Source organism: Lipophrys pholis (genome assembly GCF_963383615.2).
Source record: "Lipophrys pholis genome assembly, chromosome: 12".
NCBI classification, from domain to species: domain Eukaryota; kingdom Metazoa; phylum Chordata; class Actinopteri; order Blenniiformes; family Blenniidae; genus Lipophrys; species Lipophrys pholis.
The window spans coordinates 12,503,789-12,522,119 of record NC_137641.1 but is presented as its reverse complement, the minus strand read 5'-3'; the positions used below and the strand labels follow the sequence as shown (position 1 = coordinate 12,522,119).

General features: G+C 43.2%; 1 protein-coding gene across 2 annotated transcripts in view; it reads left to right on the top strand.

Moving 5' to 3' along the window:
* The first annotated feature begins 5,904 nt into the window (after positions 1-5,904).
* Positions 5,905-18,331, top strand: part of rxraa (retinoid X receptor, alpha a) — a 122,311-nt gene continuing 109,884 nt past the window's right edge. The window contains exon 1 of one of the 2 annotated variants that reach the window (XM_080476914.1): positions 5,905-6,272. In XM_080476914.1, the coding sequence (XP_080333040.1) occupies positions 6,245-6,272 (28 nt within the window). In that variant the 5' untranslated portion in view covers positions 5,905-6,244. The remainder of the gene's footprint in view (positions 6,273-18,331) is intronic. The other variant, XM_080476913.1, reaches the window with a different exon arrangement.

Sequence of the window (18,331 nt, the reverse complement as noted above, 5' to 3'; positions counted from 1 at the left end):
TTCAGGGAGGGTGATTCTCCCCTCTGCGATAAGACCAGTTCTGCCAAGGGCTGTCGAGATTTATCGCTGTGTCTGTTTGAATGTAGCCAATTCCACTTTAATATGATATTAAAGAATGATGCATGCCTGCGCTTCAGACGATCCCATCGAGGGAGTCTCATCTGCCTATGGCAGCATTCAAAACCCCCAGCTTGAAGAGTCAGAGATACAGCTGATGTAATGTTTAGTATTGATAACAGCCCATAGCAGAATATGCTCAGATCCTTTTTTTTTTTTTTGGGGGGGGGGGGTTAAACTACCTTTTCTTGGCCTGGTGCCTGGATTCTCTCCCTGCGTCAGTCGGATTTAATGGACAGACATCCACAAAGCTCTTATCTACCCTTGTGAAATGAACTGTATCTGTAGCAGCACAAGCTTAAAGATGTGCATTCGGGGTAAAATGTACATTGCATGTACGCCATTGGAAACCAGAAAATATTTCTGAAATGCGTCTTTGGTAGGTTCATGCTTGTTTTGGCGATTCCAAGAATGACATAGTGGAAAATACAGAGGCTTTCAGTGAAATGGCTTTTGAAGGTCTTGTGAGGGATTTTGGTCATCTTTTTTTTTTCTGCCGGTTTCAAACTTGTGTTACGTAGAGCACCATATGGACCCTGATCTGCGGTCACTGCGATCAATCCGGCCAAATGTGTTGATCATCTCGTTTTAACTGTTTTGTGGGTCATAGTAGGTCCAAAGCGACAGACCGTTTCGAGTCACCAACTCACAGAGGAAACATGTTTTAGATTTCAGGACGTATCCCAAGAAAAACAGCGTAGTTATGAGGAAGTGAACGCGCGCTCTCTTTTAGAATCCGTCCTTCCAGCTTGCTTGTTTTCCAGACCAGATAGCAGAGAGCATGTATCTGCCTCACTGTGTGTGGTGCTGCTTCTTCCTGCTCCAGCGTTTGGTGTGTCAGCTCTTGTTGATTTCCGCAGGGGAAGTTGCCTCAGTGCTATCCTCAGACAAAAGCCCTGACCCCGGGGGTTAAGGAATGTGAACTCGGGGCTGTGACGATCAAGACCTTCCCTTGGGGCAGACAATGTTGAACACCTACGCAGAATGGCCTAATGAGCTCAAAATCCTCAATCAAGTAGTCACATTTAAGTGGAATCAGATTTGAAAAGGACATGGCACTTCTGCTTGAAGAAAACCACTTCAGCAAGATCATTCCTTTGATTTTGTGACCTGAGACATTGGGCTTCGAGTCCCTCTGTAGGAAATTACGTTTTGAAAAGGGTACAGGCGAATAGGTTTTTGATCAGTTGAAATCAATCCGGCCATTGATCCCTCAAAACAAACCAATGGAAGGCTTGAAAACGTAACATAGTGTGTGTCTGATGTGTGAAGAAGGAAAAAACCGGTCACGCGAAGCTTTAACTCGTGCCAGTTGAACAGTAATCATACTCTAAAATGACTTCTGAGGTATTTCACTCACTTCAAGCGATCCGATTAATTCATAATGCGCCAGCTGGTATCAGGATAGAACAGTTCATTTATTCCGATTACTACTCATTCAGTGCATGCTGGTTGTTTTGGAAAATGATTTTCCTTTCATTTTCATTTCATTTCACTCCAAACCTTTTTGTTTGCATACATCTTAGCACATCTTTGAGGGAACAAGGTGGTGTTCATGAGGAAAGTTTTGTTTTAGTGTTTTTATTTTTAATCAGCCAGCAAGGTTGCAATATAAATTTGATTTGCCCTGATTAGTAATCTTTTCAACCCAGAAATCTGTAAATAAATAAATAAATAAAAGCAATGCATTAAAAAATACCTGTCAGTACTCATGGACCGGCTTGTGTGAAGTAAATACTAACTAAATAAACCTCTAATGGGTTTGTAGTTTTACGGTTTTACACAGTAATTAGTGATAGCTTGCACTGGCTAATATAATTAACCTTGTGATAGTTTGACTTTCATGTAATTATTTTTTATTGTTATGACAGTATAAAAAGTACTAACTGCAAAAATCTCATTTCTATGTTAAGACGCATCTACTTTGTGTGGGGTCTCTTAACTCCATGATCCGTCCCAACTCACCCAGCCTGTACCTTAGCATCCAAATTGCTTATTGTGTGTTTACCTAACTATAAAAAAATAAAAAATAAGTCATAGCCCATATCTTTGTGTACATTCCTCATGGCTGGAGACCATTGTCATTACCAATGAAAGGAGGCCATAATAACTTTTACGAATGAGCCTGTTGTGAATGGTCAAAGTACAAAGGAGACCAAAAGGCCCTTGTCTCGTTTATCACCCACTTTAAGAGAGAGATGAGGAGGAGGAGGGGGAGGAGGAGGAGGAGGAGGAGGAGGAGGAGGAGGAGGGGTGTGTGTGTGTGCTGTCAATGCAACCATAGCAGTGTATCGTAACAGCGGTGGTCTCTCATCCCCTGAGGCCCAAGCACATTGCAGTGGAGAAACAGAAACAGAAAGGTTAGAAGCAAAAGAACGGAGCCAAGAAGATATCGCAATATTAGAGGGAAGCGTGGAGCCGAAGCCTTTGGGAGCAGAGGTGTGAGCTATCAAGGTGAGCCAAAACAGCCTCCAGAGAATTTGACTGGATGGGGGGGGTGAAAGGTCGGCACGCTATTAATCACGGCCCAAGTTGAGGATTAAATATCTTTGTGTTGTGAGGGGTTGAGAGAATTGGTGAAGGAATCAGCCTGTTTAAGGTGTGAGTAAAGACCGTGTCTGTTTTATATTACAAAGTGAAGTCCCCTGCAGGCAAAACAACCTCCTGAACCAACCTAAAACGTCCAGTCACTCACCCTTCAATGAGATTTTACCCAACTGATTGTCTCACTTAACATTATGACGCTCACTTGACACATCTGATTGATCACTGTTTACATTGAAAAGGTAGAAAATGTCTTTTTTCCCCTCAAAAATAGGAAAAGAAACTTATTTGGCGGTATTAATATATTATTTTAATCAATTATCATTCATTCTAAGTAACTGCCTCTTGTTATTCTATTATGGAAAGTTAAAAAAAAAAAAATCTAACTTTCCACTGTACATGGAATATTGAGTATAAGACTCAATGTGTAATATTTATTTTTGTATGTATTTCATTATGTTGAAAAAAAATAAAAAATGGTCACACTGTGTAACTTTGGCATTAATGCTGAAATAATGTTCTTGTTTTGTACCACTTAAGCTGCTTAGGTTTCACTTGAACAGCTTACCAACGCCGCTGAACAATCACATGTTAAAGAGAACTAAGTTATTCATACGGACACTTTCAACCTATTATGATTCTTGGCAGTGGAAAGCGAAGAAGTCATACTCTACATCTTTACAAAAAAAAAAAAAAAGACTTAGCAGAGGCAACAAATGCAATATGAAGACATAATAACACCAAACTATCAAAAAAGCATCCACTCGCCTTCACTGCTGTCACTTTTGTATACCCCCCCCTTCACCCCAAACATTACATGGAGCCGCTCCTGATCAAAAGATAATCATCGATTCTATCTCCTCTACCATCTGTACATCTATAACGCACACACACACACACACACCTCCTCTTTTACACGTGCGCACACACCTTGAATCGGTGCCCAGTCGTACTTAATTTTTCTCTTTCCCCCCCCCCCCCCTGCCTTTGATCTTTGATGTGCCATGCATTGCATTAATTATGTATCTAGCCTCAGTACAAATGTGGCGAACACCTTCAAGTCTCTAATAGAAGCAGGCTCATCACAGGGGCCTCGAGGGTGGCTGGAGGAGGTGCGAGCAACATCCCTACATCACTCCTGTATGCTCTGCATAGGGGAACATTGCAACGCTCTCCTCCATGCCAGGTGCTCTCCTGCAGTCCGGACCGAGAAGGAGAAACTCTTATGTCTTGTTCAGTGTTGAGGGATTGAGCGTTCAACTGTGATGATCAGAACAAGGTGGGTGTGACACTAATCAAACAAACTTGGGCGGCCCAAACAATAGAATCACAAACCTATAAGAAATGATCTACACTGGTGTGAGAAAGAATTATGCAGTGTGAGCGTGCTGGTGCTCGCTGCAAATATAGCCCGGGGGGGGGGCTTTTGTAAATCTGCCCCAAAACTTTTATGCATGTGCAATAAATTTATAGTTTAAATCCCCCCACCCACCCTATTTATGCGAATCACAGCACAAATTCAAAAACATGAGCAGACATTTTTTGGAGAGGTTTTGGGGCGACACGTTGAAGTTTCTGTTTTGTTTTACACAATCTCAACACCCGCACACATCACTGATATGGTTGGATTAGGCTGCAGTGCCCAGTTTCCGTTTTGGATGCGATTCCGATCCGATGTGTCATCAGATCTCTGAAACAAACAAAAAAAATAATAACTTCCAGGAACCCTGTTGACCACATCTGTCAATTGACACCAGCCTCAACTCAATATCTGGCTCGCTACTGCTATGCCTGGAATGTGCTGCTCCTTGAAGGAGATAACTATGAAAATAAAAACGCGACAAGTTGATGCCAGCTCATCCAAACTCAAAAGAGAACGCTGAAAACTATTCGGCTTCCTTTTAAGCTTTGAGTGTCAATGTTCAATAGCTGGCTGCTTCTTTATTTGATAACAAGGTATAGTAATGCCAGTTCCCATTTGAAGCAGAGCAAATTTAAAGTTGTTTCTTTTGGAGGGAATCACAATTTGCTATGATTATTATAGCTGTCCAAGTGTCTCGTCGTTAAACACGTGATAAACATGCATTAACACGTACATTCTCCCTATGAAGCCTAGTGGCGTTCCTGTTTCTTTGAAACATATATGCATTCGAATTATCCTAAATAGCCAAAATGTGTCTCAAACTACAATTCAAATGAGGAAACGGATCGGCAAAAATGACACATCCTCTTTTCTAAATACTGAAGTCAAACAGATGCACACAAAAAAAAAGCAACTAATATCAGTAATTACTATTCATGTGTTTGTTTTTTGCATCTTTTGTTTTGAGCAAGTCGTGTAAGATTTGTCCATGTGCAGGAGTGAATTGTATATTGCTTTGTGGAGTTCGATTACCGGTAATACTGAGAAAATAAACCGGACTGATAACTGGGGGAATTAACTCGGCTGCACTTAAGAGCATTTCACTGGTTTTGCAGTGTCAAAGCAGTTTACACGATTCAGCACATTCACACGCCCACTCCGATGGTGACGGCTGCCACGCCAAGCGCTCGACCTGAATCGGGAGCAATTTAGTGTCTTGCCCAAGGACACTTCAACAGAGCGAGATGGGGAATGCCAAGAGAGTTTGCCTAGTTTTTATGACGATCTGAAATGTGTGACTTTTGCCCAGAAATCTACCATTTAGGTGAGGAATGGGTTTTTCTTGGAAAAAGGGCGCTGACACAATTTCCCACAAAACCTCAAAAACACTGAGTGGCAGAAGAACTCGATCGTCTCATTTCTCCACTGGTGAGCAAAGACAGTTGAAAAATCTTCGCGCTGAGCCATACAGCCCCGGTTCAACACATGTGACCAGGTTAAAATAACAAGAGATAAGCACTAAAAAGAGTAAGTAGCTGCTGCTCAGCTGGAAGGGCTCAAACCTCTACCTCTAGGAAAGGTGCAGACTTCTCACTGTCTGGGATGAAATGCACAATGGCTTTTGTTTTGTTGTTCTGTGTGTGTGTGTGTGTGTGTGTGTGTGTGTGTGTGTGTGTGTGTGTGTGTGTGTGTGTGTGTGTGTGTGTGTGTGTGTGTGTGTGTGTGTGTGTGTGTGTGTGTGTGTGTGTGTGTGTGTGTGTGTGTGTGTGTGTGTGTGATTTGAAAGTTATGAAGACGCCTGCAGCTCCGATGTGTGGCGTCGCTGCAGCCGCGGCGCGCGTCGGTGGGAGTACCCCCTGCAATGGTCCCTTTTGCAGAGCAGATCCAGTAGTTGGAGTTGTTGTACACCGAGAGAGAGGGGAGAGGAGCGCGAGCGCAGCAGCTGAGTGAGCAAACAGAGGTAGAAACATTAGGTTATCTTCTGAGGCGATCGCACACCGACCTGTCACTTTTGCCGCTCAGAGCCGAGTGTTTGCGTGAGAGATCCCCGGGCGGCAGAGAGAGAGAGAGAGACACAGAGAGAGAGAGAGAGACAGAGAGCGGCAGCGGCTGCAGCTGCGCTCCGGTCCGGGTCTGGTCTGCCTGAACGAGCCGCCCCGTGAGGAAAAACTCCCAAACGCGGTCGTCTCAGCTGGCATGAGCTAACCTAACGAGTCGGACATGGAAACCAAACCATTCCTGTCATTGGGTAAGTTTGTTTGTTTAATGACAAAGCCTTTCGCTGCTGGTTTTGATAGCACTCCACTCCCCCCCCACCCCCCCTTCTCGGGACGATAGTGTGAAACGTGTCCTCCTGTTTCTTTTTTTGACAGCGCGTGGAGCGAGTTGGCCAAACACGTTTTAGGGTTTTTTTTGGGGTTGTTGTTTTTTTGTTTGTTTTTTGGAGCTTGTTTACGCGCTCCGGTTGATATTTCTCTCCCACAGTTTTTAATTTCTTCTCGTGCAGTTTGTGCTGTTCTAATGAAACCAGAGCCTCATATACGTCCGCCGTGTTGCATATCTAATGCAGCCATTTGAGCTGATGACATTTGGCTTTGAAACGGGGTGACACCGCTGCGCTCCGCGCGCAGGAGGCTGCGCCGCGCGCCGCGCTCGCCTGCTTGTCCTAACTTTGCACATTTCTGCACACATTTTTCTAAACGTTGCGTAAGTTCAAGTGTTGCCCGAGGTGAAGCTGTGCGTCCACGTGTTAGGAGCACCCGTAAACGAGCTGCACGTATCCACTTTAAAAAAATGTTTTAAAATAAAACCTTTTTGGTTATGTTGTTGATGTTTTGCGGGTAAGTGCGCGCACATACGTTCAACCTATAAATTAAAGTGACGTGGCGATTATGTGAAGACAGAGACAAAAAAAACAAAAACTTTAAACACTTTTTGGTTTTGTTCTTCACGTGTTCTTGTTCAGCTTTAAGGTAAATTTAATTATTTATTTGCAAGTTTGGTGAAACTCTCGCAGATGATTTTTAATAGCCCTCCCATGCAGTGAGTACAGTGTGTGCAGGAGTTAGTTTGCTTTAAGTCGCAGTGGTTACATACAGGTGACACAGGTGTGTGGGAACTACAAGAGTACTCGAGAGTACGTAGAGTTTAGGGTAAATATCTGCTTTTAAGAACAAATCATTTTTACATTTCACCCTGACGTTTGTGTTCCTAGAAGTAGCCCTTTGTAGGAAATCTCTAAAAAAACATCTGTAGTGATTTAAAAAGAGCCACTCACTACAGTATATGTTAACAAAAAAATACTTCCATATATATTTTTGTCTTCTAATTAAAAAATGTTTTTATATTGATCTGTTTTAATTCCCATCTTAAACACACATGAGCACAGCCCCACTGTAAATCATTAATGTTGATAGCTACTGTAAGTTTGTGCAAAGTGAACAGAGTAGACCCTTGTCCCCTTGAAGCAGAGATCAGTCCAGAGCTGCAGAAGACCCCCCCCCCCCCCATGTCCCCCTGTCTTTCCCTCCTTATTGTGTCTGTTGCTCTTTCATGAGGGCGTCATGTTACACCTCTACACATATCATCAGCTGCCCCTGAACGCACCGAGGAGATTCACAGGGACTTCTGAGATGCCGGTGCACTCTTTTCTTCTGTTACAGCACCCCCCCCCCCCCCTCCCTTTTCCTCCTCTGTTCTGCTTGCTGACACCGTCGCCACAACGCCCTTCATGTGGCTTCCCAGAAATACGCTTTAAACCGCCCGTGTTACACGCACACACTGACAGGCTGTTATTACAGGTGCAATGTATTGTGTGTCCACGCTGAAAGTGATTCAAGTTCCAGTCCGCCGCGGAAATGTGCTCTTGAGTAGCAGCCCGTGACGGCATATGTCTAGAGAGAGTGAAGTCTTATCTGCAAGTGGTTGGTGTATGGCTCAACACTTAGCTGTTTAAATGAGCAGGAGCACTTTTACCATCTCCTTTTTTTTTTCTTCTTCTTCTTTTTTCCCCTCCTCCTCTACTCTGAGCCACACCACATGCTGTATCAGCAGCTTTTTCATTGCCTGTAGCCCTAATCTGCCGCTCTTTAAATCACTATTTATATTTAAACTTGCTCCAGCATAGGGTTCCACTCCAGCTTCTTATTGTTAATTGGCCACTTCAAGGACGTCGCTATCTGCAAAGTCCTTGAATTTATCGATTACCCGCTCACTCAGTGTAATTATCTGTCGAGCTGCATTAGAAATTCTGACATGCAACTGTTTGAACTGACACCGAGTACATTTTTACAGTTATAGATCGCCTGATGACGACACCACTCCTTTGGCACCGTGCGCTCTGTACGCTGATGTGCCGCCCGGATTCCCACTATCCCTTCCCACTGCTTGCCTGACATTAAGCTATGAAGACTGAAGCGATGACATTGAAAGGAGAGTGTGTCCTTTTGTCAGAGACTTATGAGGCTGAACGTGACAGTCTGTCAGTGAAATAAACAGTGTGGCTGTGACAGGATGGGAGAGTCTTAGAACAGCGCTGAGCTGAAGAGCTTTTTAAATTAGTTTTGTTCACTATCGAGTTTCTATTTGGTTGATTATTTTTGGCAAAACATGTCCGCATTTAGCGTGAATGAATGTTGCACGTGTCGGGCTTTATGGGTTGAATTGATCTTCTCTTTTTCTTTTCTAACCTTTATGCATCGGGATGTAGTTCAGACTGAAAGGCACACGTTAACGGATTTCGGCACATTCGATAAGATTAACTGGAGCGCAGGCAAACAAAAGTGAAATCTATACTTGTGACAGTTTGGAATGATTTAGATTATTTTCTCCCAGGTGAGATTATTTTTTTTTAAAGTCCTCAAGTCATGAAAAAGAGTTCAAACATGGCAATTAAAAAAAAACAATGAGTTGAAATATGCATTTTTTGTAATTTATGTATTTCTGACAGTTTGATTTACCGAACTGATCGATTCAACAAGTTACCAAAACTCAAGAAAAGACTTTAAACGAGCCTTAAAGTTGACAACCATCACATAATCTCCGATGTGTGCGACGTGCGTCTGCTGTGTGTGGTATTAAAGACACTTATATTGCTTAACTCCGACCTTTTCAAGTTTTCCCTTCATATATACCCGATAATCTAAACCTGTGACATGCTTCCGTGTTTTTTTCTGCACGACACAGCAGATAACAGAAAATGGAGAGAAACTGTAGTTTGAAGTGGTGCTGACTTCATCCGCAAGAGGAAACGCCAACTGTAAAGTTGTTTAAAAAAAGTTGGATGTGCTTTATTTTAAACCTCGCAGACACTCGTTTGTAAAATCAATGAAGTTCATGGTCTTTGATGAGAAATGGTGTGTGTGTGCATGCAAGAAAACGGGGGTGGGGGGGGTTCTAAAGAGTACATTCCTCCTCTGGCAGTAACTCAGGAACAAAGGTAATTCTGCTGGGAGGTGTGTGTGTGTGTGTGTGTGTGTGTGTGTGTGTGTGTGTGTGTGTGTGTGTGTGTGTGTGTGTGTGTGTGTGTGTGTGTGTGTGTGTGTGTGTGTGTGTGTGTGTGTGTGTGTGTGTGTGTGTGTGTGTGTGTGTTCGGTGGGAGTGGGCTGGTGGAGTTACACAGTCAAAAGCATTTGGCCAAGTTTGTCTTTTACGGCCCGTCCAGTTTTGTGTTCCCGATGTGATGCTTTCTGCCCCCCCCCCCCCCCCCCCCCCTTTGAGAAAAGGGGCTGCAGCTGTCATTTTTATTGGAGGAGTTTTATAGCGAGACTTAATGGCTTAAAGTGACAGCTCTCTTTCCCTCGCTTTTCTCCCCTCCCCCCCCCCCCCCCCCCACCTCTCAGTCTCACCCACGAGGTCTTTAACTCAAGCAAATCAAAGAAAATTTGCTCGCCTTGGATGTGCCCACCCTAAACTTTCCCACCCTTCACCCACGCCGTCATCCAAGCCAAACTAATACGAGAAAAAAGGCTGATTTATGCTCAATTATGAACCCGGCGCGAGCCTGTGGACGAGTGTGTTATTTATTTTCATGCTCGTGAAATGTCTGCTCGGCAGCATTAATTTATTCTTCATGACTTTAGAAGAAGCAGTGCCGGCTTCACGTGAGCCAGTGCAACAGATTTCCGCCTGTCGCGTTCGCCGCTTCCCTCCTCCGCAGCCTGCTCTTGTTGATGTTCCAAACATAGTGGTAATCAGAAAGTGCTGGAAGGCTCTCCGACGCACGTGTCGCGCTGAGACTCAAAGGCTGGTTAATTATTTGTGTAAGGCGCTCCTGGCTCGCAGGAGGTCTTTATTGATAACGGCCACGCTGAACTTTGCACTGCAGACCTTGACCTTTGCTCCCTATATGCTCCATCATTCCAGGAATTTGCCGTGGGCGTCCAGTCTGTTGTTCAAAGTGTTTATAGACAGTAGCTTGTAGTTTGCGTCTTTGATTACCTCTCTTTTGTCGGATTTTTTTGCCCAACCTGTGGTTCATGGTGAACCACGTCAGGGCTGAGAGAGTCCAAGGTGATGCGCTCATTGCTTTATTGTTGTTTCTTTCCCAGATTTATTCAATTTCCAAGTAGGAATGAAACGACAAACAGCGGGCTTACAATTAAACGGATAGCTATCACAATTACCAATCCAATCCAAGCCAGTGTGTGGCTACCGCACTTTAAAAAAAAAAAAAAAAAAACTCAGTGGGCGCAGCATTCACCGGGCTTGTGTGCGTTATGTCGGCAAAAACAAGGCGCAAGACGGAGTCTGAAGTGTGGTTGTATTATTTTGAAGAGTGTGCAGAGTTAACCTTGATTGAAGGATGGATTTCTAGTTAGGAGAGCACATGGAAAAGAAAACCTCAGCTAAAGAAAACACTTCCATACCAAGCGGTCAGAGTTGAAGCCCCTTATCCTTCAGCGAGCTATGTTACGAGGCGGTCCGTGTATACACCGTGTGAATGCTCCCCGTGCCACACATGTTCATATATATAGTTCCCATTTTTCTTAGGTAGAAGTTAATTAATACAGCAGTAACTTGTGTCGGATGGTGTCACAAATTATTTATAATGCACTAAATTTATTATATGGTACTTATAGTAATATAACAGATTTTTCAATGCTGAAACGCGATCGTGCATATTAGTGCTTCTTGAGCTTTTTCAATGTACTGGAAAGGATGATCGTTTTACTCGCGACATTTGTGATTTTATACTGTTAAATCTCCATTTACATCATTGAAATAAGATCAGGGCCCAGGGGTCCTACTTTATAGCTGAAAGCAGGGAATTATTTACTATTATTTATGGTATATTTAATTCTTCAATGCACCAAATACTCAGTTTGCATCAATAGAATATATATATATATATATATATGTATATATATATATATATTTTTTTTTTTCTTAAGTACAGAAGGTTGGCTGTTGCAGTGAACAATTTTCATGACTCAGTGATGGACTCATCCAAGCACCATTGGTCTCAGGGTCTATTGCAGGTCCTCAGAGTGTCTCTGAACGGCTTTTCTGTGGCCTGGCATTATTCAGGGTGCGTACAGTCACCCGTTTGAAGTGGAAACTTACTCTCTGCGGGGATTTGACCAGATCGTACTTATAATACGTACTGAGAGGAAGGTCGTTTCGCCCTACTCCAGCCAAGAACTCTCTTTCCCTCCGTTCAGCATTTCCTTCCAGCTCACATCATAGAACGAGACCAGGAGAGCCAGAGAAAGTCGATCCGGACAGAAAATGAGAGAAAAAGAACTTGGAGAGGGGGGGACGCTGTGATTTTGAGAGTTGTCAGAGGCTAACAACCCTTGTTTCTCCTCCCCAATCCTCCAGTGTGCGTGATTTCAGTAATAGAAACTAATGTCAGGTCTTTGTATATGTTTGCGTAAAACTGTCTTGGCCCTTTGGCGGTTATGATGTGTTTATAATTATGTTATGAACATATAGGCTTGGATGGGATTCTGCAAGGGAGGCGTTACTAATTGTAATTGTAATTGGCTCCAATGAGAACCCCTCATGTAAAAAAAGATTTATTTTCAACTCATAAAATGAATGGAAAATAGCCTCTCTTTTCTTTTTCTTTCTATTTTTATACCCCACTTGCAGATGATGCGTGGCAGAAGCAAGATTAGACTACAGTGGATCACCTCTTTGTACGTGGTAATAATATGTATTTGTTACACTGGTTGAAGTATCATTAGTGTGGAACATGATCAAAAGCTGGAATGATGCGTTTGATGTTTGCGTTCCGTACAAAGAAAAGAAAAAGAATGAGATTATGGACTCCAACTGTGAGCTTGTTTTTCTAAAACTGTATGCTCAGGTGTGTGTACACTTACACGCACACACACGCACACACACACACACACACACACACACAGTCCCCTACCTGTCTTTCTTTTTTCTTTTGAAGCACGTGTACAGGTTTCATCAATGCTGAGTGTGTATACATGTAAACACTCGCCGTCGCGGCAGAAACAGAGCGAGGTAATTAAGACGCTGCTCTGTCACAGCTCCTTCTCGAGGTCACAAGCAACTCGAGGAGGTGTCCCAGTGTTCCCCCACGCCCTCCTCCTGCCCTCCTCTTTACCCGCCATCATCACCACCGTGACTGCTGTTACGTTTGTCTATCACCTCGCCACATGCAGGGGGTGGGGGGGGACAGGAGGAGGTGGTGGGCTTTCACGCACTTCTGGCCACACGGCCTCGGAAATCCCACGGCATGCAGACACCTTGGTGATGTTCTGTGTGTGCATGACTGACTATGTGTGTGAGTGAGTGAGTGAGCATGGTAGGATGTTTGGATGTAAGCAGAAGGCGTCAGCTTTTAGAGTGAAGAGTGAGCGTGAGGTACATTTCCACTTGCGTGACATCAAATGCTGCTCGCTACTTTGTTTAAGAACTCCCCAACATGTCACGCGTACTTACATCAAAAGAAAAACTAGGAAGATCTGTTTTGGGTCTTTGCGTTAATTGTTAAAACATCTCTCTCAAATTATCAGAAGATTGCTCATGTATGCAGCGTTTCATAAATATGGATCCAACAGAAATGTTTTCTTCTATTCCTGAGCCCCTACCATACTGACAGAAACAGAATGAGGTTCCTCTTTACAAGGAGTCTGCTCTGCACCAACATCAACGGCATAAACAGGTTCAGATATCATTTGTAGCGAGGAAGGTGATTGCATAATAAAAATGTCAGTCAAACCTTGAGCATGCACACTCTGATTTGCAGTCTTTTCTCAATAAATACAGACTCAGTCTTGACAACCTCGTACCCCGGTTCTTATATGTTTCGAGCACAGCTCGGCTGCCATCGTGTTCTGCTCAGTGAGAAACGGGTCCAAATGACTCTCTGAGTGTTGAAGGTTGCCGACCCCTGCACGAGGTCGATGTGTGTGGTTCAGGTCACGGTGTGTGCAAATTGGGGACAGGAGAAAGAACACTGTTATCTGGCAGAACAAATATCAAAGCACAAATACAGGTACATTATCTACCTCACATGTTTCTGTTCATTTTTGCTTGTCTGACAAGATCGTCACGTCTCCCTGCTGTCATGCGGCCCGAGTGAGAACCCTCGCCTCGTAGTGAAAATGTCCTTCGTGTGAGTCCGGGATGAGCCGGAGTTTGCATATTCGCCCTCTGCGTGCGTGAGTTGTGGTTTGAGGTGACTCTATAAATCAAAACACCATATGAGGAAGAAAAAAAATTCTTCTAAGCACATTTAAGATATCACGACAATGAGAACGTGTGAAATCACTGTGACCTTAACCCCTGATCACGGGCTACGAAATGTTGATTCAACCAGTTTTGACAATGTAGATATGGATTGAAAATGTAGAGTAAAGCTAAAATGTCCCCAAAATAACTTCTTAGGTAAAGTACAGAACCCTGAAAAAACTTATTGAAGTAGATACTTGCACTTGTCCAGAAATGAGATGTGACCCCAATGAGATTCTCTCACGCCATCAAATTTGAAACCAGCCTTGAGTTAAAGTGGAAATGTAGTCATTTCTTTTTCAGAGGTAAGTACACATTTGCTTTGAACACACACACCCGCACCTAGAAAATTCACTTATTTTAGAGCAGCCATAATTTAAATCAGACCTGGACAGAATAAGGCTATGTGGCCTGTGGGCACAAACACAGGTAGCTCATAATAGTCGGTGACTCACTTCTTGAAAGGGTGTGTTTTTAAACTCTCCACATTTTCAGGCGTCCTGTGGATGTGACTGTCATCTCTGTAACTGCAAAACATAGCCATTAGCCAAGAACAAGCTCTACTTTGCCTTGTGTTAGTCAGAAAAACCTGGCATTATCATAGGCTGCAACATTCCCACAATAACAAAAAAACCTTCCCAGTGCATTTTCAGGAGCGCCACTTGAACAAGGCATCACTTATTTGTACCCATTAGCACGGCCAGAGTTATGTAAGCAAAGGTGCTGCGGTATATCTGGAAGGAATTAAGTTGTAATAATAGCGTCGATTCATTGAAGGAGTAACGCAATATTAGTTCTGATGAGATCATATTCAGCCTCACATACTCTTAAATGTGTCGTGAAACCTTTCTTCTCCAAACTTTTTCCCTTCCTGAATAAAAAAGAAGTCGTATATCATTTAAATTTTTCATCTTAAAAGCTGTGACAAATACTGATGTCTTTCAATATGCCTGAATATATATATAACGCTTGCAGCTTTTGCAGAACATGCATGGAAATGACGGCCAGGTTGAAAAGAACTTTTGCGGCGAACGCCACACGTCTCGTTCCTATTTCTATAGTGACTGCTGTCCTCTGCATACCTTTCAATGCATTCCAGGCTTCGTATTGTGACATTTGTCTCTCCTGCTCACTCGGGACCACAATGACAGATTACAGTATGAGGATACCTCAACAGCTCTTTCCACAAGGCTTGGATTTGATCTTTTCCTCTGCTTCTTTGGCGTCTGCACTGCTGGGATCAACAGTAGTTGATGTGCGTGATGAGATGATTGTACATTGATTTCTTGCATAAGATACCATTAAATGTCTGCAAACAATTTGCATTAATGATATTCATACTTGTGGCAAAGGAAATAAATAGTGAGATAGTTTTGCAACTGCCAATTCAGCCAGAAGAAGGTTCAGTGTCATGCAGCGATGATGTCGCTTTGAGATTTAGAATAGTTTGGGAACATCGAGGTTTACATGATAGAGATGCAGAAGCTCGTGATTCTGAGGAGGAAGACTCCAAAAAGTCTTCAGGCCCACCGATGTCTTCTCCTCATCATGAGTCATCGACAGAAACTGGTTTGATTTACCTGTAAACCAAAATGGTGCATATTTAGACGTGTGAAAGTGCAATATCAGTTGTTTTTGAAGTTATGCCAACTTGTAAAGAAAAGATCTGAAAGTCTTTGAAAAAGTTGTTTTTTTTTTATCTTTTCTTTATGTTCTTTTTTCCCTCCCAATACGTTCTGGGTTCAGGTTCAACTTCCGTGAAAGTCCTTTACGCCATCGTTAAGAAATTAAAGGTTGCGACTGCAATTACGATAAACAAAAGCTCCATTACGGGGAACGGGCAAACAGTCAGGATTACCGATGAGATGCAGGATATGGAGGGATATTAAAAAGGATTGACACAGGTTAGCTCAGATTAAACACGGAGCCTACATTTGCTTTTGTCAAACAAGTTCTAGCTTTCACGTTACATTAACGAATCATCACGCGTGAGGGGACATGAGAGGAGAGAGGAAGATTAAATGAAAGATAACAGGGTTCCTCTGTGGGTTTTTCTCCCGCCTTCAGTAGTGAAAGAGCGATTAACCGTTTGTTGACGCCTGCAGGTCTGAAGCGCGTTGGTACATCCGCCCAGACCACGGCCTCTCGGCCTCCACTCACACGCACACACACACACACACACACACACACACACACACACACACACACACACACACACACACACACACACACACACACACACCTGCGTGCCTGCAAACGCATGAGGACAGGCACATGCACAAACAGTCTGTACTGAAGTCTGGAGGGCTTTGTCACCTATGGTTAGACACCTCGCCGCGGCCGTCTGGTTTCTGGAATGTTCTCAACTGGAGGAAGGTGGAGGGGTGTTAAGAGCGAAGGGGGAGGGGCTGTCTATCTGGAAAAACGGCACAGCACTCGTGATAGAGACACATGAACATACTGTACCAATTATTTCACCTTAAATAGCTTTGAGAAAAATGGAAAGGAAAATATTTCATATCTGCCCGTGCTGTTTGAGTGACATGTCTTTGAGGGCACTGAGACGGTTGTTCCCTCCCTTCCTCTGCGACATTCACTTTTTCTTTTTCTTTTTTTTTCTTTTTTTTTATTATTATAATCTATTTTAACATTTTATTGTCCCATAAGGGTAATTTACTTTGCAGACAGGCCTTGCAATAAAACCACACAGGCCAGCCATTCAATACAGAACAATAAGGCCACATAATATTGGACAACCATGAAACACATTGTAAATTGCTCCAACATAAACCAATCTTGACCATCGAGAGACCAGAGCACAGGGTCTACTTATTTCTTCGTGTTAACTGAACACCACTGCTTAGTCACTCAAAGTAGGAGGAATGAATGAATGAATTGCAAAAAGCACATTAACCGGTTACTGAGTTAAAAGCTCTTTCTCGTCGACTGCAGAATTGAATGTGCTTAATAGACTGGAAAAAAAAAAAAAAAACAGCTCACATTGTGCCACCAAGGAGAAATCTAAATGGATTACGTGCAGCACTTTTTTTTATCACTGCTTCAGTCATGTACTTTTTTTCACTTGTAACATAATTGATCCAGAACATTGCTTGTGCTATTTAAGAGAAGAAAGTTGAACGACCAGGTCTACCCGACCGAAAGACAGACGCAGGCGTGCAGGTGCCGGTCATGTCTTTGTCGTCAGCGCTCTTACATACCAAAGTGCTGACAGTTGCTGCCTGCACAAACGGCTCCGACAAGTTCAAGTGTCACAATTACGGTGCTTTCTACTGTTTGAGCCCAGAACGGGGAAACAGAAGAGGACCGCAGATGAAGTGGAGCTGCTATTGTTAGTAGTATTGTTGTAGTATTGACGGGGCAGTATTGAGCTGAGCTGGTTTGTTTGCCGTGTTTGTATCTGCAGTTAACAGCCATGGAGCTGTTGAATTACTTTCTATTCATCAAGTCAATTAGTTTTGTTCAGATCAGAAAGTTTTATAGATGCTTTGAGATTTTATACATTATCTATCATTGGTTATGAGATTTCAATGCACTAGTCAGTAATCAGTCTTTTTTTTTTTTTTTTCAATGGTTAATTCGGCAATATAGCACAACCCCAGGTTGTGAAAATCGATGAAACGCTTGATATGTGTTCGTTCGAGAAAATTACACAAGAATGACAGTTGACACTCTTTTGCGCTACGCGTAGATTGAACTAACGGATGCACATGCATGATGAGGAATTTCACCTGTAACTGTATGACTATGAAAAGGATTCCTACTTAAACCCTAACAATTCCACCCCGAGGTTACAGCTTCAGATGTGTCATTTTAAGTGGGTTCAACTGTTAAAGAAAAACTGGAATGAGCAGTTGGATGCACCTTTAACAAGAGTACTTTCATTATTGCGGTTTGATCGGTAACTTAAAATCTGAATTTGATCACAATGAATCACTGCTGAGTGTTCTGAAATGATTCAATAGCCACGTGTGTGTGCGTAATGAGTTTGGGTGAACACTTGAGCATGCATACGAGTCCTTTAGGCCTGAAAGTTTTTATGATTGTTCTTAATAAATTCGACTTTATTTATATTTTGGCACATTTGCTCGAGTACACAAGTGATGAAAGCAGAGAGCATGTACTGGGAAAACGCTGTGTAACCGATGACGAAAAGTGGTTGCTCACAGCTTCCCGTGACATGTGTGTGTGCATGTCTGCTTTAGATGTGCCATATGTGTCGTTACCTGACTCGGCAACATGTATGTTCTGTTGGGGGTTGAGATGTTAGGAAATCCCCGACACACTTGATTCACAGCCTGATATGTGCAGGGCGGAGCGGCTTAGAGTCAGTGTGCCGTCTGGCAGCGGAGGTAAGGTCAGGGGGTTGCGGCTGGGTCACGCTCCGTGGGAGCGTGCAGCCTCTGCAGACATGACAGCGTTTCTATGACGGAGGAGAAAAGATGGAGAAAGGGAGAGAAAGAAAACAAAACCCGATCAGAGTGGAGTCGGGAAAAGAGGAAGTAGGGAGCTTGTTGTTTTTATTTAGCTCCTGCTTCACTCAGCGTATGCCCCCCCCCCCCCCCCCCCCCCCCCCCATTG